This window comes from Urocitellus parryii, chromosome 1 (assembly GCF_045843805.1).
Source record: "Urocitellus parryii isolate mUroPar1 chromosome 1, mUroPar1.hap1, whole genome shotgun sequence".
Taxonomy (NCBI): Eukaryota; Metazoa; Chordata; class Mammalia; order Rodentia; family Sciuridae; genus Urocitellus; species Urocitellus parryii.
In genome coordinates, this window is record NC_135531.1 from 178181997 (window position 1) to 178203684 (window position 21688).

Sequence of the window (21688 nt, forward strand, 5' to 3'; positions counted from 1 at the left end):
TGATAAAGACCCTAAAATGGTATAGCTTGTGCTTTGTGGGTTGAGACAATCCCACCAGGTTGATAGTTCCTTAGCTGATATTCTCTTTGCTGTTAGTTAATGTAAGTTACATAATCAGTCTTGGAGAATTTAGAAAACACTGCAGCAGTGTGGAAAGAGCAACACATTCAGCGTTGTTCTCTCCAGACTTATAACCTCCTCCCTCTTAGTTCTGATTAACTTTGAATCTCTAACTCTGGCTTTCCATGGCTCAGTTCAGCTAACCTTTTCTCAGACATGTGGCACTGTGGTATATGTACACAACAGAATATTATTCAGCATTAAAAGAATAAAATCTTGGCATTTGCAGGTAAATGGACGGAGTTGGAGAAATATCATGCTAAGTGAAGTTAGCCAATATATGTACACAATGGAATATTATTCAGCATTAAAAGTGGTAGGTACTGGGGAAGCAGAAGATGACAAAGGCCTTCCTTTGGACCCTCAGTCTAGATAGGCAAAACCAATTCATTCAGAAAAAAAGGTGGTGCATCCTTCACATTCCCAAGGCTTAAACTGTGCCACAGATTTAAAAAGTTTTTAAAGCTCTTCTTGTTTCTTCTCTTTCCCTTCCTTCAACAAATGTGAAAATTTCATTATGTAGGCACTGAAGATTAACAATGCTTCTAGTCCTCCTGTATAGCAAACATTCTGATCCTGGGGGACAGGTGAAGAGATAAATGAAACAGGGCATTGTTGAGTGTTACTATGGAGGAGGCAGCAGGGAGTGGTCTGCACAAGGTCACAGAAGAGCCTACATTCTATTAGGAAGGTGACTCTCCCACATGACTACTGGGTAAGTCTCCACAGCATCTCTGAGTCATCCAGGAGCCTCTACTAAGTATTTATTATGCTTTAGGCAACCTGGACTCAAAGATGAAAGATGCTCGTGGCCCTCCAAGAGGGATCGAGGACATGAATTGTATTAACACCTGAGACATAAGGCAAAGAGATAGAGTTCTACTGAAAGAATAAATCAAACCTACCTAATGTGCTAATTCTGTCAGTTCTCCAGCAAAAGGAAATCAAGCTGAAGATTTATTTAAAATGTCTTCAAAATTATATTGCTTTATGTGTTTTAAGATTCTTTCACTCACTATATGGGAAGAGTAAAAATATTATAAAATTAGGGAAAAGAAATAGCAACATAAGCTGGGTACAGTGGTGCACACCTATAATCTCAGTGACTTCAGAAGGTGAGGCAGGAGGATCCCAAGTTGAAGCCAGTCTCAACCTCAGCAACTTAGTGAGGTCCTTAGCAATTTAGAGAGACCCTGCCTAAAAAAAAAAAAAAAAAGAAAAAAGTTGGGGGGAAGGCTGGGCTGGGGAATAAAGTCCCACTGGGTTCAATTCCTAGCACCAAAAAAAAAAAAAAGCAACATAAAGGCAGGTAGCTCAAGAGTACAGATGATATAATTGATTCTTCTGAGTTGATTCCATCCAATTCAGTAAATAACATCCTATGTCTAATAAGAACAAGGCCCATGGAAGTGCTAGCCTCCCTTACTACTTTAATAGCACCAATGCTTTTCTTTGGGGAATCAGTCTCCCACTCTCCTAGTTCGGAGGGGCTTTCAATCATAGAACCCAACTCCAGGACACATACTGCTGAGGGCCACAGTCGAGTTGGGATGACGCATGGCATTTTGCCAGAGGGAGTCATTGAGAGGTGAAGCCATGGAGCCATTGAGATGATGATGGTTAAGCTGTGTATTCAATTGTATATAGACCCCTGCTGTCCAGCTCCAGTGCCAGCTACTTTGGAGTTCTTGCGGGGTGGGGTTGGTTGGTGAAGTTCTGGTGGAGGGAGTTCCGGTTGGTGTGTGGTGTGTCCCTGAGAGCCGCTGCATAGGTGGCGTCTGGGGAAGTTCGGAAATAAAGTTTGTTCCTGCTTGAGTGGCTCGTGATTTGTGCCCAGCCAGACTGCGGCAACAAACAACTGGCCCAGAGAGAAATATATGATCTGAGCTATGCCAAACAGCAGAGAATCCTTCTTTAGTATTTTAGATACAGATACAGGGAGTGTGTATAAGACTGGAACAGGATGTGCAAAACTTAACAGTGGCTATGCCTCCAAGGTGATGACACAGAGAGAACAATGAAGTCAAAAGCAAGGGTGAAGAGACAGCCATATGGTTGTTGAGTCCCCAGGATTCACAGTTCTGAGAGCTGACAAGGGCTCTCTTTTGCGTATACCATCAGCAGAGTTCCCGTTACCTGCAATTCAAAAGCTTACAAGGCACACTGGCGAAGTTAGTAGTGACAGACCTGAAGAGGCAGTCTTCTCTGCTGCTGCATCACAAACTGGAATAAAATTTATCATGGTGGAGGGGGACACAATCTGCTCTGATCAAATATTGCTTTGTACATTCTCTAGGAGACATTCTTCCTTTGTGTTTCTACATGTGCATCCTTGGGCCATACCTGGCGTCTTATTACCCAGGCTGCTCTTAAAAGATGCAACTTCAAGACGAAGTAGAGGACTGCCAGGCAACAATCCTCAGAATCAAAAGATCAGAAGCAATATTGACATAATTTAATTGGTAGACAGGAAAATTTACAAAACTTACTAAGAAAAAAATATTGCTCCCACAAATAATTCTCCTGATGATGTAACATACACCTAACTATAGAAATAAGATCAAGACGTTGGCAGTAGTCTGAATGAGTACATTATAATGTGGTACTCTGCAGTGATATAAAGAGCCACCTCGGTCTAGGACACCCCAGGAAGAAACTTCCACAGCTTTCAGCAGCTTAGGTGTGATTCTGTATGAATGCACCATTTTCAATTTTACGTGTTTTGGAGGTCAGTTTCAGTATGCCCAGCCTCTTTCCTCCACATTACCCACAGCAGGCAGTCAGAAGGAAGAAGATTCTAGGAAGACACAGTCACTGCAAAGCCTGGAAGCAGATACTAAGGAAAGGAAAGGAGATCAAACCTGCTCTCACTAAAGAAGCTACATCTACCTGAGGAGGCAGGTTTCAAAGTCAGACAGTTGTGTACTCTAAGTTGCAACTTACCAGCTACATAGTACTAGGGAATTACTTAACTTCTTTAACCTACAGTTTCTTCATCTGCAGTATGGATATAATATTGCACATTCATTTGCTGAGCAACAATACTGTGGGCACTCGTTGAGACTCCAAGGTTACAAAGAAGAATGAAATGTGGTCTATATCCACATTGACAGGAAGTTTAAATTATACATAAATAAGTATAAAGATGGAAGAAGACAGAAGACTATAAGCAAGAAGGAGCTTATAAGAATTAAATGAGATAATTTTTTTAAATTAAAGAAGAAATTTTTAAGAATTAAATGAGATACTGGTTTATAAAGTACCTGCACAGAGAAGGTACTCATAGTAGATTCTGTTTCTGCAAAACAAATCTGTGCCTCTAGTCCTAAAAAATGTTCTAAGACCAACTCTTATGGAGATACTAGCTAAGGATGTCCTAGTTGGCAGACTAAGTACTAAGTTGGTCAAGATGGCATGTGGTCAGCTAGTATATGTGCCATTAAGGGCAGACCCATCTAGCCCCTTTGGAGACCTCACACATTTCCCAGCCCAGCTTCCTTCCTTTTCTTCTGGTTCCTAAAGAGGCTTATGGGATAGTAGTAATTTTTTGTATAGTCAGGCTTCTCAGTTTTCTGCAAATCATAGTAATAGGCACTTCTTTCCTGTTAAAATGCTATGATGCAATGAAAATATTAGACAATACCACCAAAAAGCACAGTGGAGCTGCATCTAGCACATTTTGGAAAGGGTATTGCACTTTGAAAACAAAGGGAGATGGAGCTACTTGGCCAAGAGCCTTGGGACACTCATGAACTATATAAATCTGGAGGCTTCTTCACATTCCTCTTCCCTGCTGCTTCACAGGAACCATATTAAATTGAGTTACATATCTCAGAGCCTGGCTTTGAAAACACATATATTATTTATGATGTTATGCTATTAGAAGAACTTGTGAACTTTACAAATGAAAGAGAAGTCTGCACTTGCTTTTTACCTCATTTTTACATACTGATGCCTGTCAACTTTCCAAACACTTGCTCCAGGCAGGTTGTCCAATTTATTCCTCAGTCACAAAATCTTTTACATACTTTATCCTCTGAGAATTTATCTTGTCCTTTTTCTTCACTAAGCAAAAATACATCCTGGTCACTGTCTAACCTGGGTTTTTCTCAAGCACCACCAATGAATTCCCCCTTGAGCATTCCTCAATCTCATCTCTACTTCCAAAGGTCTTCTTACTGAGATCTGAAGGCAGCAGCATATATTTTAGATGAAACTTCAGTGCCGATTTTCAGCCCAATCTATGGCAGTAAGACTAAAAAGACAAACAAGCAGTATGAACAAGCCTAAGATGGTCCCATGATCCCTGCCTCCTACTGTTCACACCTGCCTTTGTGTAATCCCTTCCTCTTCAGCAAAGGTGGGAGCTGCGATTTGTTTCTAGCTAATGCTATAGCAAAGGTGACAGGAAGTATGGGACTACATTACTGTACACAAGGCTACAATGTCTATCCTGCAAGGAGATGCCCTCCCTCACTGCCTTTGATGAAGAATGGGAGGCCCATGTGGTAAGGAGACAAATGCTACAACCACATATACCGGAAGCAGATCCTTCCTCAGTAGAGCCTCAGATGAGACTGCAGTCTATGAGTGTAAAATAGAGGACCCTAGCAAGCTGTGGCCAAGTGTTGACCCACTAAAACTGTGAGATGATAAATGTGAGAGATGTTTTAGTTACTACATTTGTGGTTATACCGGTATGCAGCAATGGAAAATCTACCTGGGAATGATAAAGCAGCTGTGACATCTGAGAGCTAGCCTGGTACCATGAGCAGGCCTCATGCTGCTGGAAGCTGGCCTGCACTTGCACTCAGGCTCTGATATTAAATATAAGTAATTTCAAAGAACACCAACACCAAACCAGGCCACTTCATGACTGCCAGCAAGAATCAGGCAGAAACAAGACCTTCTGTAATCACATCTAAACATGGACAAAAACACAAAAATGGTCCAAATGACAAAAACATCCTTTATATACATTATTATAAATTATACCTGCACAGAGAAGGTACTCATGGTAGATTCTGTTTCTGCAAAACAGATCTGTGCCTCTAGATCTAAAAAATGTTTTAAGATCCACTCTTATGGAGATACTTGCTAAGGATGTCCTAGGTGGCAGACTAAGTACTAAGGTGGATTCATTCCTCTCATGTCTTACAGATAAGATTAAGATGCGTACTCACAAATGCAACTGTATGGAATCCAACATAGAACAAAGCTCCATTTCCTTGAAGCCTCCCCCAAACCAACCAACACAAATCCAAATCCTACACTGAAGCTTTTAAAATACCGTCTTACTGAGGAGCCCCCACAATACCATTAGTATATGCACTACCTTACCATATTCGGCAATAAACCCACCTGTTCAACCCCAGGTGTGTTCCTAATTGAAGGCAACTAGTCTTTGGATAGAGGCACTGACAAAACAGTAACAAGCAAAAAAATGAGTTAAGCAACAAGGAAAATGCCAAACGTGACTTTATCACAGAACTTGAATGAAAACAGAAGCATAAGCCAATAAAACAATAAAGAGTCCAACTACAAAAATGGAATAAAGTTAAGTGTTTCAAAATGAGTACAAGGATATTATTTGACAAACTGTATAAGTGGATAGGAATAACAAAACTGAGATGGATCCACACTTCAGACTAAACAAACTCTACAAATTAAAGAATTAAATAACTTAATAAATGATTAGCTGAAAGGTAATGGACTATTTTATCACATCTATGGAAAAGCAATGAATTTCTCATTTGGGAACAATAACAAAAGAAAAGATTACCTAGTTTATATACAAATTTCTTAAATGTAATGAAAAACAACAAAAAAGATAAAAATTAAGGGCTGGGGCTATAGCTCAGTGGCAGAATACTTTCCACTGAGGCACTGGGTTTGATCCTCAGCACCACATAAAAATAAATAAAGGTATGCTGTCCATCTACAACTACAAAAAAATTCTTCCATCTTCAGTGGTCCAAACAGTCCCTGCGTAGCAAGTTAGATAGACATCAAAGCTGGGAATGCTGTGGGGTATGCTATAAAGCCCCTTTAGGACAGTATTTTATCTTGTCACAAACTTTTAATGCAGCAAGGAGGAGCCATAACCCAACCATCTAAGTCCCAGAAAATCTTTCAGCAAAAATTTTTGGCTCAGACTTTATAATATTACCTAAAGGCAAACAACTAGAAACAACTTTCAAAATCTAATGATAGTGCTGAGAATGTGACGATCATTATTATCCAAAGTACATGATTGAAGACATGAATTGATGTGAATATACAACCAGAGATATAAAAAATTGTGCTCTACATGTATAATAAGAATTGTAATGCATTCCGCTGTCATATATAAATAAAAATAATTAAATCAAAAAAGAATTATACCAACTAGATATCACAGAAATAAAACTAATGGGTCAACACCCTTATGCGTATTCATAATTTTTCCAAATAACCAAACTCTACTACTTGTTTATTTGGTGATATGTGCCTTTGGTCCCAAACTGATTTTTAAAATTTACTTTGCTGAATTCACTTATGAACTTGCCAGCATGTACGTCTTTTTGTTATTCATATGTGATGTGTGATTTGATGTGTCTGATTTTAGCATTGCATATGCATCTTTAAATAAATGGGACTGGCTCAAGAATATAAAAATAATCTAATGTTAGGAAAATGTTTAGTGAATTATGTTGTATGATCATATGAGTATCAAAATAAACATGACAGAAAGATGTGAAATGTTTCAGAAGTGATGCAAAACCAGCTAGCCAACCAATCAACCAACACACCCACCTAGACTATAAAAGGCCAATAGCTAAAGAGCTATAATGTGCCAGTACTGTTTGAGGTATTCTGGTCACAGCTCATTTAATCTGCACAATACCAGGCAGAAAAATAATATTTCTATTTTGCAGAAATTTTATAGGGCAAAGAGTAGTTAAATAATTGGCTAAGACTACATAATGAAAAGTGGAAGACATAGATAGGAACTAAGATATGATTCCACATGCTACTTCTAACCACAGGCCTCTCCTACCTCTTTCAGACATAAATGTAGCTTGCAATCATGCACAGCTACGAATATCTGGGGGCAAAAACAACTAGATAACATGAAAATGTAAAATTGCTGTGACATAGGAATAGTATTAAAGGCAATTTAACTTTTAAAACTGTCAACTTTAGTACTACATGATCTACTCAATGAAAACAGAGACAATCAATCCATGAGTGCTTGACTTTCTTCAAAGCCCATGTCCTTGGAAAAAGAGATGTGGCATTTCCTTCTGTTCCAAAGTTCACTTTATTCTAGGAGAATGAAGTAGTAGAAGGGAATAGTACAGGACTGATACCAGAATGCAGCACAGATCTGCACAGGAGTGAGAAAGAAAGCTCAAGAGGTGAGAGCTGCCTGGGGAATGTAGGTAAGCTTCCGCCTCCTACTGGGGACAGTGCTAGGGAGGAGATTCGGACCTCCTTTGGTTGAAGGTATGCCTGACTACTCTCCTGTTAGTATAAATGCAGCTCCTATCTGTGCAGTGAACAAGTCTGGAGACACAATCAGAGTCCCTGAAGAAACAGCCATGGGTGCCTGGTCCAGTTGTCCTTTTTCCCTAAAGAAACTGAATTCACAACATCCTGTGTACAGACTCATGTAGCCAGTGGCACAGACTCCGGTCTTGCCATTTCACGTATGTGTGCTGACAGTAGACTAAGGCACTTTCTTCTTGGGGCAGTGATTTAATCACTCTTTCTGTAACTACATCTTCAAGTCTTTTGAGTTTACTTGTATTTTTAGAACAACCAAAATCCTTTTCTGGTCAACTCTCAGATGACACTGATCAATTTCATCCTTTCTAGATGGCACATGGAAAGAAAGGAGACTGGAGTCTCTTGAGAGTTCAATTAAAAAGCCCATGTTAAAAGCATTTACCTGGGGGATGGGGAATGAAACTCCAGCCCCTAAGTTCAAACCAGTCCTATTCAGTCTTGCTCAGAAGCCCCCTCTCTTGGTGGGACATGACTGCTTGCTATGTTTAAGGCAGATCATACCCCTAGGTCATAGGTGACTATACAACTTGTGCAATAATTTAGCAAGGTCACCACTGCACAGAAGGCAGAGGTAGAACTACTTTGTTGTCTAAGCTTTGAACAAGGAGAACAAAGCTAAACGCTTCAACAGACATCAACATTTGAAGACAGCAGACTGAGTGTGGCTGAGGAAGTAAGGATGTGAAACAATGCCCTGTAAATCTGACCATACCGATACTACATCTCAGCCAGGCCAGAATCAGTTATGTGCAAAATGATTAATCACCACCTCCCTGAAATATTCAAGGTTCTCCTGCCTTTTCTTAGGAAAAAAAAAGCTAATTCTGAAATATGACTTTCAGGCTTTTGTTCATTCTATACTCTTTTAATAAAGCAGAACAAAAAATTTTGCCTTGGGCTTGGCTGAGTTATGGGACTTATCTCCTAAGTAGTAAAAAGCTTCATTCCTCAGTCCAATCGCCAAATCCAGCTCAAGTTATAAGAAGCCTGATGAGGAAGGAAAAATGTGTGTGCCTTACCTCAGGCAACAATGTATCAAATGTGATAACTGCTGTAAGAGACATATTTTCTCTTAATACTTACAGAAAAACGGACACTGCAGAACAAAATTAATTTAGCTGATGGGCAAATGCTGATGGCTATGTGTGAAAAAGCCTGGTGTCTATATTTTTGACAAACCTGTGAGGAATTACAACCAGACCCCATCACTGTAGGGAGAAGGAGATAGGGAAGTGAGGAACAAACCCCTGGGGCATTACCTGAGGCACAGAATCCAGGGGGGGCACCCACCTACCTTCTCTGCATACTCAGACACAATCTGCTTGATCTCTGCGGAACAGAGGCCCACGATCTGACCCACGGAGCTTGCAGTGAGACGACTCTGTAATCACATATAGCATGTTCTGAAGGCTGAGCCTTGTTTTTCCACTGAACTGGAAAACCTGAACACTGAGTACTATTGCAAAACAGATAACATTCCCAGGAGAAAACATAATTTGGTTTTTGTTCACTTATACATTGACAGGAAGCAAGAAAGCAGCCTCAGAAAAAATGTCAAAGTAACCTCTTCCCATCCTAAGTCACTCAGCTGGCTGGGCTAGCTATTCCTCCAGTCCCAGATACCACTGGAAAACCACTCCTCATCCTCCATGCCCCATGGTCTGACCTCCAGAGAGTCACTAAACTGAGCCTGCAAGGGACTTAGTGGGTCTAGAACTCAAGGAAAAGAGAAAAACAAATGGGGGAAGAAAGGAATTTATAATCTCTCTTTATTGTCATAGGCCTTTTCTGGCCTCAAAAGAAATGAACCTTCCAGGCACTTGGCTGAACCTTCTGGATGGGCCTTGCACTCTGGGAAGACCAACTATAAACTCAGGATTCCATCTTCTATCTAGATGGTAGTGAAATGAAACAGAAGACAGGGGCCCCTTCACATGCGGTAGAACCCACAGTTAGGGGAGGCAGGGTTAAGGCTAGCTCTTCTGCAGAAGACCCGTCCACCAGGGATGTTCCACTCTCACACAGGTCCTTCAAGTCTCCCTCCTAGAGGTCCCCGGGAAAGACAACACTATGCATTATTCAAAGGTTCCCAAAGGAAGGACCTGAGGAACAGGAAAGGCTCTGAAGAAAGTCCCCTAGGGAGGAGGTTCCCTAGAGCAGTGCCAAGTCCCAGCCTCCATGTCCACCCCCATGGCCACTGGCCTCACCTCCTCATTTGCCATGGCGGTCATCTTGGTCATCAGTGACTGAATACGCTGCTGAAAGAGGAATGGAAGGAGCAGCAGTGAGTGGTTATGATCTCGTAAAACTGAAGCGAATGTCTACACAGGTCTCTGTGGTGAAATTCCACAAGTTGATTCCTTGACTGGGTGGTGAGGTGAGCCACATGATGGGCGATGAGAGGGAACTGGCAGGTGAGGGTGGTGGCTCCTAACAGCTGGCTATGGAAGGCACTAGCCATTTGGGAAATCTGGGGATGGGACTATAATCTCTCCTCAGGAAACTCAGAAGACTGACTTGAGCCCCACACCTCTTCAGCCACTTGAAGCTCCTCTTCCTCGTGGGCATCTGCCTTTTCTGTAGCTGACAGCCCTGCAGGAAGTGTTGTTTTCTTGTCCTCAGCCTAAAAAGGAAGTTGTGACAACAGCTGAACATCAGAGTTGGAGATTCAGAAAGGACAACATTGTAAAGAGGCATGTGGAAACACACACACACACACACACACACACACACACACACACACATGCACGCGTGCGCGCGCACACACACTCACCCCTGCTGAGCTGAACCAACCTCTAAAAGCAAAAGGATAATCCAGAAGCCTAAGCTTGCATTTGATCTACGGAGCAGGCAAGTCATGATTCAGGGCCTGGCTGATATCTGTCTCCATTTCTGAACTGCTTAAATGAGCATTAGGCCACACACTTGTCAGACTTGTCCTTAGGCTCTGATGGGATTTTATCCTATTGTAGATTCAAGGGCAGATCACTGCTCATGCAGTGTTTTTTCAAACTGCCAGTTGAGATCCATTGATAGTCATACCTATTAAATGGCTTCATGTCCTATCATCCATATAAATTATACAAAAATTATATAAAATTACCTAAAAAGTTACATAAAATACTATTAAAATTAGTTAATAAATTATGTAAAATTATATTTAAAAATTTTTAATATTATATAAAAATTATACAAAAGAAAAGTGATGTCTCACTAAGCAGTAGTTTGGGGGGGGGTTATGTGTAATGAATCACAATGAAAAAAATTTTGAAATTGGGGTTATATCTAAGTGTTAGAGCACTTGCCCAGCACATGCCAGGCCCTTGGTTTGATCCCCTTCTGCAAAGAAAGAAAAAAATTGCTGAGGGTAATCAAAAAAGTTTGAAAATCACTGGACTGACTGAAGGAGAAAATTCCAAACTACTTCATCTCTTGATCACACTGAATGCTCTGGAACCAATCTCAGCTCTTTATGTGCCACACACACTCAAGACAGCCTGGATTACCTGTCCTCCTCTACCACCTGGATGATCTCAGGTTTACTGCTGATCGTTGGGTATCAGTATCACCCGGTGTTGAAAATGGGGATTGGTCTCAGATGCCCTTCTCACACTATTCTAACTCCAGATGCTTTGCTAAAACAACTCTACCATGTGTTCTCACTGTGTGTTCCTGCTTGGACACAACTACAGGGACATGACCTCAAATTTAAATGTGCTATATGGTATAAGAATAACAAGACAAGCACAATGTGAATACTAATTCATGGGTACCTTGTGATTTTCCCAGTTTTAACCAAACTGCCCTATTTCATAAGACATTCATATACCCAGAATTCTTTTCAAACTTAAAATTACACAACAAATTAAATGTACACATCAAACCCTTATTACATATCAGATGATAAATGATACACAACTCAAGCCCAGAAAATACCCTGCTCTGCAAGAAATGATTATTTATTTGAGTGAAAATACAAACATGGAAAAAAAATAATGAGAATAGCAAAATGAAGATAGCAATCAGTGTATAACTAATTGCCAACGAACTGCTACTAAAAGTAATTACAGCTAATACGTTTAAATGTTTACTGTGTGTTGGATCATTCTAGGTACTTTAGATTTTAATCTTCATGACAACTCTGTGAGGTAGATTCACCGATAGCCCTGTTTTATAGATACTATGAATGAAGGAAAGGTACAATGATTGTGTAAATTATCCGAAGTCACACAGTGAAGTGAAGGAGCTAGTCAGCCAGTCTGGCTTTAGAACATATGATCCTGGTCACATAAATGCACCAATGATGAGACAATCAGCCCAGGAAGTAGAGGAAGGTGGGGAAGGCTTGGGGAGCTGGACAAGTGGAATGGTGGCAGGATGCAGCATGCCCCAGTCAAGAAAATCTGAGGTTGGTTGAAAAATGAGGAAAGAGTTCATTAATCTCAAGCTGCAAGATCACCACCAAACATTTCAGTGGGTACTTTATTATTCACAAGGCAGGAGTTACAAGTACAGGCTTTGATGTCTATAGGTATCAACCAGAGATCTGGTTTCAGATTCTTATCATGGCACTTTAGGGCTTTGTGACCGTGAAGAAATCAGAGCCTCGCTGAGCTTCAACTTTCAAACCTAAGAAACAGAAATAAGTACCCTCCTCATAGAGCTGTTCAGGAGAATAGATTAAAAAACATATGCATAGCCCTAAACAGAGGGCCTGGAACACAGTAAGGGTTTGTAACTATGAGATTTATGTGTCTGTCCTGCTGCTGACAATTAAGGATCATTAAACACACACACACAAAAGTTAATTTGACTCCTTTGTGAAGTTTAAGACCCCATGCTGACTTACTGGCTCTTTCATACTTGGCTGCCTTGGTGGAAGGCAGGCCTGTAATTTACAGTTGTACGCCATCGCACCACTATGCCCTGTTCAGACCTGTCTAGAGGCCCTCAGATGAAGACTGCTCTGGGTGCCCTAGAAGAGGATTTCATCTTCACACATTTAGAGCCCACTTGATACACCCTGGGGCCATGATTTTGATCACCCTTCACCTGCAGATCCAAGGTGAGACTGCTAACTCGGCTCCCAGGTCTGCAGAGCCTACAGAATAGAAACGCCAGGACAGAAATGGAGAGGCCAAAGGCAGCTGGCACATCCTTGATGCCCCAGCTTGCCCAGGGACCAGTGCCTGGTCAGCTGCAGCCCTGCCATCCCCCACTCTTCCTGGGCCTCCCAGGGAGTTGCTACCCAGTCTATGAAGTGTCAGAGTGTCACAGAGAGGCCAAGGGGTGGGGGTGGGGGTTTGCTTCCGTCTCTCAAGTATTCTCTCCCATTATCTTTTCTTACCTTCTCTGTTTTGCTCTGGCGGCTAAATCCATATCTCCTGCAGGCCACAAAAAAGAGGGAGTTTCAATTACTATTTTAAAAAATCACAATAAATTCCAACAAATGCATCTTGGTTGGATTTTTATATTGAAAGCACCAAAGAGTGTTTAGGCCAAGTGGTGACTGGAGAAAATACTTGAAGTGCCTTATCCAGAAACATATTCCACAACTTCTTTAATTAAGGACCAGCCCTTCATTTACTACACAAATAGTATAAATGGGAACTCTCTGATGGAAGAGAGTACAATATTTCCTTAAGTGCAGTTATTACACTTTGAATCAGGAACTGCATTTCAGGATAACAGTGTAAGTTAAAAGCCTTAAAAATATCTGTTAGGCCTACAAATATGAACGATTGTCCAAGTCAAATATGCTCTCTAATTGCTTTAATAACTGAGTCCAGCACATTTTTTATTCTCAAACATAACCTAAGCATGATGTCAATAATGTGTATTCATACCATGCAAACTTAAATTTAAAAAGAGACAAGAGACAAACACACTTCAGTATAAATTAGTTTATATTTTTGGTTCAAATTAATCTGTGCTCTAAAAAATAAAAGCAACAATGCAAGAGCTATTCTACCTTTAACAAAAAGCATAATGCAAAACACTCCACCTCACATATTTCAAATAATTTGTAAGGAAATTATTACATGCAATTTTTTTAGAAAAACAAAGTAAGGCCTTTTCTCTGCCCCTGCTCATGCCATGCATCACCTGTTGGGTCAGTGTGCTGCCTCTACTGGTTTGGGGACTGCAGGCTCACCACCTCCTACTTTTCCAGTCCATTCCTTATCCAACCCTGCCTGGGTCTGATCCACATTTGTTAAGGGAAGGCCTCTTCCCTCTGGAGGAAATGGGACCTCCTTAGCAGCCTCATTGCACCTCTTCCTCCACGACCCCACCTAACAACTGCTTAGCCTCATGTCTAGAATCATGTCTGACATGTTCATGCTTCATCTACTGCCTGAACAGAGGGTTCTACACACACTGAAATGTTCTCTTCTCTCCCATTTCCCTATCTATCCTTGCCCTTCAGCTCTAAAGCCACTTCCTCTCCAAAGTGCCCATCATGTCATAAATATCATCTAGCCTTATAATAGATTGTCCTTACAACCAAAGGCCAAAGAGTCACTTCTATCCATTAGGTATACATCTATAGGCCTAAAGTAGAGCAGATAACACCTAAGGTTAAACTTTGGGTCTCCACATAAATTCTGTAAAGGGCTCTGTGGCAAACTTTTTAAATTGGCTTATCAATATCAATTGCATCTTCCTGTATAGGAAAGGCTAGAAAACAAAACACTATTTTCAATACTCCCTGATACCTAGGGTTCTAAGTGCTATGCAGGTCACACCAAGCAGAAGAATGGGAACAGTTAAATGAGGAGAGAAGGAAGACGAAGAGAACCCACTGTGCTGGCTTGGATCACACTAGAAGCAACCTGGTTCTGGGGCCAGCATCTGTCAAAATGGCTTCCTGGTTTTGCAGAGTTTCTTGATTCTGGCAGAAGCAGCTGGAGCACCAGCCTCCTAGTTCCCCAGACTGCTAGTTAGCTTCCTAATCATGGAGGTAGAGGGAGCATCCTTGGCCCAGCTCTAATGTGAGGCTTGGGAACTGATCTTGGCTGAGTCTCCATCACTCCCTGTGATTAATGAAGCACTTCTGCTGAAAGTAGCGTCAACACACTGTTCTCAATTGGGAACAATTGAGAACAACACTGGGTCTTACCAAGGTTCCCCACTCCTAAAAGGGTCCTGGCATCTAGAACATTTCATGTTTTCCAGGGCTATAGTTTGTGGAGAACCTTAGGACAGAAGACATGCTCAAAGGCAGACAGCCCTTATCCAAGGCTCAGGGACTTTAGGGATTTCCCAAAGAAAAAATAAACAACTAAATCGCATTGACTCCTCCTTCAACATTGGCTGCAGGAAAGTTCCTCTGACCACATAAACTAGGTTAGACTCCCAGCTGCATGATCCTGAATTTAGACCCAGAATTCACTCATCATGCAATGTACAATAATTATTTATTATGTATAATCCTCCAGGCCTGCCTGCTGAGTTCCTGGAGGACAGGAAATTTATTTCATTCACTATAATTGTTTACATTGAAAAAACTGAAGAATAATCATAAATTAGAAAATCTGCCATTTTAAAGTATATACTTAGTGGTTTTTTTTTTTTTTGGTGTGTGTGTGTGTGTGTGTGTGTGTGTGTATGTGCTATTGTGCAACCATCACCACCATCTATCCAAAATAATTCCTTCATTCCAAAAAGAAACCCTGTACCTATTAGCAGTTAGTCCCAATTCCCAACTCTCCTCAGGCCCTTGCTACCATTAATCCACTCCTCTGTCTCTACAGATTTGAACATTTTACTACGCTAGTCACATTTTATTGCTAACATATGGCTAGTGACTATTATATTGGACATTACATTTTCAGAAAACAAACTAATCTTTCAGAATAACTGCCCAAGGTCAAATTAAAATAAACATCTAATTATTTGATACAAAACAGGGGCATAAAATAAGCCATACATACTAAGGGTTATGAACTGTTCTTTATTTATTCAACAGTAACTTACTTAATACCTTCTAGGAGCATGTCATAGGCTCTGTCATAATAGAGAACAGACATTTTGGGAGACAAGCTTCATACTTCATTTCTTAAGTAAATAATAACTTTAAGGCAACTCAAAATTAAGACTCTGATACAATAGAATCAGTTAACTCCAGCATTGTAATAGTTGTGCTACAAAATTCACTTGAATGTCAAATATTCAGCACATAAAACAACATGGCTAGGTGTTAGCCCTGCAAAGTTGATTGGACCAATAATAAAACTGAAATATTATAGGGTTGCAATTTGAGTCTAAAACTGAAACCATAAGTTTTGTTATTCTAACACCATAACATTTAGAGAAACATGCCCAAACACATATAGACAGTCCTTAAGGCATTTAACATGGTTGACCAGGCTCAAAGTCCAGCTTCACTTGAACAAATGAGAGTCAGGAAAGAGGGAAGAAGCTAAATACTGACTTTAGAGCCAAGAGCCCTATGAGCCTGAGGCTAGGATCAGTGACCTGTGACACTGTTTTCAGATTTTTTGGTTCTAGGAATCAAAATACGTTTCCCCTTGTCAAGACATGAGATGAGGCGGAAAACAGAAACACTGGCCACAGACGAGGGAATTGGCTCCCTCAAGTCTGGTACCATGCCATGGACATGCAGAGTTCAGGAGTGAGGGCAGAGGGGGCTGGAGCTGCCAGCAGACAGCCAGCCAGCTTGAGTGGAGAAGCAGAGAGGGTGACACTTCACCCTACACAGGGATCCTGTTGGGGTAAGGAAAGTACAGGACAAGGGGACCTGGAGCTCAGGACAGAACCTCGTTTGAACCTGAAGGTCATATTTAAGTGCATTTGAGAACTGAAAACTAGCTGCTGCTGCTGACAATGAAAAGGAAAACGATGGCTGCGGCTAGCAGCTAACACTGACTGATTTTTACAAAGAACCACCTGCTCAGAATTCTTGACATATATATTGCTGTATGATCCTCATTTCATGAGCAAGAGCTCCGAGCAGTAGAGAGGATAGAACAGAAGCCCTGGAGTCTGATGACCAGGAAGCAGAGGAGAGCCTTCCCAGGGAGGGCTCACTGAAGTTTCATCCAATGTTTGCCAGTTTTCAGAACCACTGTCTTCTTGTTCAGTCTCAGACCAAACAACAAAGAAGGTCTATCTTTCTAAAACCATGAGCTTAACAGTACTCTTTTCCTGGACCCGCAAACAAGCCTTATACACTATGAAAATGATATGCTTTTAGAATTGAAGACACCTGAGTTTGAGTCCCAGGTTCAGCCTCTTAATAGTTCTGTGACTTTGGGAAAGTTATTTATTTTTTTAGCTTTTTTTGAATGCTATCAAAGCAGCAAATGGGCTAAAAAAAAACCTCTCAGAATGTCTGAAGTATTCACTACCCAGCTTACCACAAACTCATCCTCTCCTTGCCAGAAAAGCCCAAAACAATAAAATAACCAATCTCCTAAAACAATACTAAAAACCAAGCCCCTGAACCCTTCACCGAACATCTACCCTAGGCTCAGAAATGAACTTAAGTCAGCACAACTCTGCCAACAGGAACAAAGACTAGGATGAAGACACTTTGCTCTATTTCACACTCAGAACTTGCAAGTCATAAAAAACCCTTGTGCCTTGTCCCCTTCCCTACAGGGAGCCAAGCCACATTCTGAGCTCAGACTGCACCATCCAGTGTAGGAAGGGTGAAACCTTCTGAATTCACATGGTAAGAATGACAACAGTTACATTGTATCAAAAAGGTCCCATTTGAAATTCAGAATTTCAGAGCAAGATACAAAAATACCATCAACATGGTCTAAGTGTGCAATTTACTCTGATATCATTTCATTCCCAGAAAAATCTCACTTTCCATAAAAGTAGAAAAAAATGAAGGCATAAATAATATAAACTGACAAAGCTTAATACATTCTTCCAGGTCTTCCTTGGCTCTGGGGTATGTTACACCCACAGATAGAGAATCTCCAGTTTTGGCTCTCCCTGAGCAATGAAGTCCTTGCCCACTCTAGGGCTGGGCCTTGGCCACTGAGATTCCACCATGGGGCCCAGGGTAGTCTTCGTCAGCATGCAACCCATCCATTTGCATGGAACCCTATGCTTAGAAGGGTCCTAAATATGTTTATTGTTGCTATGTTAAAATTATTAATAATTGATCATCATTAATAGTTCTTAAGAAGAAGCCTTGCAATTTTCTCTTGTACTGGGACTCCTAAGTTATGTATGTGATATAGGTGGTGCCTGACTCAAAATAGGCACTTAATTCACAGCACCAACTGGTGAGGTGAGGGCAGCCATCACACCTGGCTTAAGGCCAAAACTAAATCCGCCTTTTTTTGAAACAGACCAGTTTTTATCCTTCAGAGGGAAAGACTTGGCCTTATACTACAAAAAGCAGGGCAGAGCGTGGGGGATTGCCTTTCTTTGGAAAGCTTGAATAATTAAAACCAATTTCCTTCCTACTTATTCTGCCATAGAGGAGGAGGCCATTGGATGTCTGCTCAGAGTTGCTAGTAACAGTGCAGTTAGTTCCAGCCACCCAACAAGGGCTGGGTTGTGAGGCAGAGCAGCAAACAACGACCTCTCCCAGCACAAGGAAGGGAATGGAAGGAGACATACTCACATCAGTGGATCAGTTACCCTAAGTAGAGAATACAGGACATAAATGAAAGTTAAGACCCAATGTCAACCAAAACATTCAATGGAGAGAAGCATGTCCACATTTTTTTTTTTAGTAAGAACTGAGCATAGAAAACAGTATTTTTAAATTTCATTTTTATTGGTGCATGATTATACATAATAATGGATTCATCATGCCACATTATTAGTATATGTACATAACAATTCGCTCAATTTTCTTCCCCAGTACCTTCCCTTTCCCTCCCCTCCCCCTCCCCATTCACTTGCTCTACTCAACTGATCTTGCTGATGTTATTATTTTAATTAGTACATTATAATTTTATTTATCTAAGCAGGATTCATTGTGGTATACATGGACATAGCATAACTTGGTAGATTTCATTTCTCAGTTCTTCTCCTTGTCCTTCCCACCACCCTCCCTCTCAATCCTTTCTCCTCTATTGGCCTCCCTTCTATTTTAAGAACGATTTTTAAAAACTAGAACTACTTTTAGGAAGAAACAAAACCACTTCTGAAGTTTTCGTTTTCCTAGTCAGAACAATCTTCACAGGAAAACAAATTTATTTATTTTTATGCAAACAGTATACAACTATTGAAAGTGCTTCTATTTCTTCTGTTTGATGTTAAGACTTTAATATGTGGAAGGGCACGCAGGGCATACAAGCACCAGACTCTGCAAACTCATCAACTCTCCAAAAAAGGCAGAGCCCAGTACACAGTCTCACACACACATTTCCACAGAGAACCAAAAGGTTACCTCTAGAAACTTAGATAATTTAACACTAGAAAGAAAAGATCCTGATGTTGGAGATCTCATGGTTGAAAACAGCAAATTCAGTCAGGTAGAAGGCAATCCAGTTAATCCAAATGAAGAATTTAAATTAGCTTTTATCTTAAACAGCTTTACAAAACAGACATCTAGACAGGGTTCTGTTCATTACCTGCCATATTCCAAAAGTGTAGCATGGATTCGAGACTCTTCATCGAGCAGCTCCTCTGCTCCCTGTTGGCGTTTGTATTTCCGACGTGGCTTGTAAACATCCTAAGTGAATGAGACAGAAAAGCAATGGGGAGGGGGGTGAGAAGGACTTCCTGGCTGCTAGATGCCTCCAGTCAGTCAGGAGGAACTGTCTTTCCCCATCATGGCAGAAGTGTCCACGGCTCCGCTGCAGGGCACTCAAGACAGCTGTCCTCAGGGAATCAGCTGTCCTCAGGGAATCTGCTCTACTGAAGACAGAGAGGCAAGGCTCCTGTGAGCTGGGGTGAGAGGCCATGAATGGACCTCTGTCTACGTGAGATGACTTATTTATGCTGAATGCCTCATTGCTGAGAAATAGAAAAGACTACCATGAGGTACAAAGGCTCATTAACAGAAGAGGATCCTTTGCTTTTAACGTTTTGAGTTACCACTGTTAGTGTTCACAGTGTACTCTTCTATATTATTTACAGACATAAAAACAGCCATGGTCTTTTCCCTGCAGCATGAGTAAAAAAAAAAAAAAAAAGACATGTTTAATATGACAAAAACTTCAGAAAATAGTCCAGCATTGTTTCATTTTGTATTTATTTGAGTTGCATAAGTTTATAACACGGATCTATTCCTGAAACAAGTTTCAAACAGTATGAAGGATGAAACTTCTAAAATGTCCTTCATCACCTTCTCTTTTCCCTACAGTATCCAGCCTCTCTCCAGAGGTCCTACTATCAGTTTGATAGGTACACATTCTTCTGCACCTTTAGAATATAAGATATTGTTTTAACATTTTTTATTGTTTTGCTTAATAGAGATAGTGCCATGAAAATAAACTCAATGTATAAATCTATTTCATTATTTTAAACTACATGTACTATTCCTTAATAGAGACGTCCCCTAGTTTATTTAACCCTTTACTTAGGTACAGGCAGATAATTTCCAAGTTCTTATAAATAATGCTTACACAGATGTGGAAGTATATAGGTAGGATAGAAATTTAGAAATGAACTCACAGATTTGAACAGTGTTCACACTATCAAACTGAGCCAAAAAAAAAGGGATGAGAGAAGACTGTACTGATTTATATGCCCACCAATACATAAATGATATACTTTTGGCAACAGCAAATATTTAAGCTTTCAATTTTCACTCATCCTATGGGTAAAATATATTTTATTGTGTTCACTTGCCTTACTCAAATCATTAGTGAGGCTGGGAATTTTATCTGCCTTTTATTCTGTTCAAATCCTTGTTTCCCTACTGATTAACTTGTCATTTTCTTACTGATATGTAAGCATACTATATAATCTGAGTATTAATCCTTTGACTTTTATTTAGGTAGCATATATTTTCATTTAAATATTGAGTAGTATCAACTTTCAATTTGGTGGTTCTTGGTCCTATGACATTTTAGATTTTTAATAGTTAGTTTTAGTTATCATTTCCTTCATAGTTCTCAGATTTTATATCTTACTTCTTATTCTAGGGACTTTTAAAAGGAAAAGAAAAACAATAACAAAACCTTATATATTACTTTTTAAATTTATAGTTTACATTTACATTTAACCTTTGAATCTATTAAAAAACATTTTGATATATAAAGTTATAAATCTAATGACTTTTTTCTGAATAAAAATTAAAAATCCCAACATTATTAATTTAATATTATGATTTGAAATGGCACCTACATACACAGTGAATTTCTTTAATTCTTTTTGCTTTATGATTCTCTATTGTATCTCCACTATTCATTTTTCAAATTTCCTGGCTATTCTTAACATTCTCTTCCAAGAGAATTCCAGTATCAGATTGTCAACACATTATGAAAAACACTGTTGGTTTTTAATTAGAATTGCACCAAACTTAGATTACACTGAGAAGAACTGACACCTTTATAATATGGAGTCTTGCATTGAGAAGCAAGGTTTGTCTCTGTTGAAGTCTTTTATTCTTGAAGACAAGCCTTCAAGTGAATAGGAAATCAGTTCATGTATCACAGGCACATATGTTAACCCAAAGTCCTATGAAAAATTTGAAATGGCAAAGGAGATTTCAATTCTTTTAGACTCTAATACCAGAAAAGAAGAGTACTCACAAACATTCAGAGATACCTATCTTTAAACAAATATTTTGAGGTTTATCCTCAAAAAATTTTATAGGAACATTAAAATTATTATACCCTTTCACTGACTTTATTAGATTGTGTATTTTTGTTTATTTTTGCAACAAAGGCTCATTATGTTGCCCAGGTTGGCCCAAACTCCAGGACTTGGCAATCCCTTTGCCTCAGCCTCCCAGGTAGATGGGATTATAGGTGCATGCCACCACAGCTGTCTAGAGTATGCCTTAGTTATAAATACAGAAGTAAATATAGACATGTTTTGTGTGGTATACATTCTGAAGTTTTATACACATACA

General features: G+C 40.0%; 1 protein-coding gene across 13 annotated transcripts in view; it reads right to left on the bottom strand.

Annotated features, from left to right (window-relative positions):
• The window catches only part of Ccdc93 (CCC complex scaffolding subunit CCDC93), a 101535-nt gene that overhangs the window by 53782 nt on the left and 26065 nt on the right, over positions 1 to 21688 (bottom strand). For 10 of the 13 annotated variants that reach the window (XR_013344249.1, XR_013344248.1, XR_003302784.2 and 7 more), the window contains exons 7-12: positions 19239 to 19339; positions 18281 to 18298; positions 13019 to 13055; positions 10202 to 10294; positions 9879 to 9929; positions 8966 to 9052 (exon numbers count right to left, since the gene is read on the bottom strand). Coding sequence is in view for 5 of the 13 variants with exons in the window: in XM_077802253.1 (XP_077658379.1) it covers positions 8966 to 9052; positions 9879 to 9929; positions 10202 to 10294; positions 13019 to 13055; positions 18281 to 18298; positions 19239 to 19339 (387 nt within the window). In the remaining 8 variants the exon portion in view is untranslated. The remainder of the gene's footprint in view (positions 1 to 8965; positions 9053 to 9878; positions 9930 to 10201; positions 10295 to 13018; positions 13056 to 18280; positions 18299 to 19238; positions 19340 to 21688) is intronic. The other 3 variants (XM_077802254.1, XM_077802256.1, XM_026410571.2) reach the window with 3 other exon arrangements.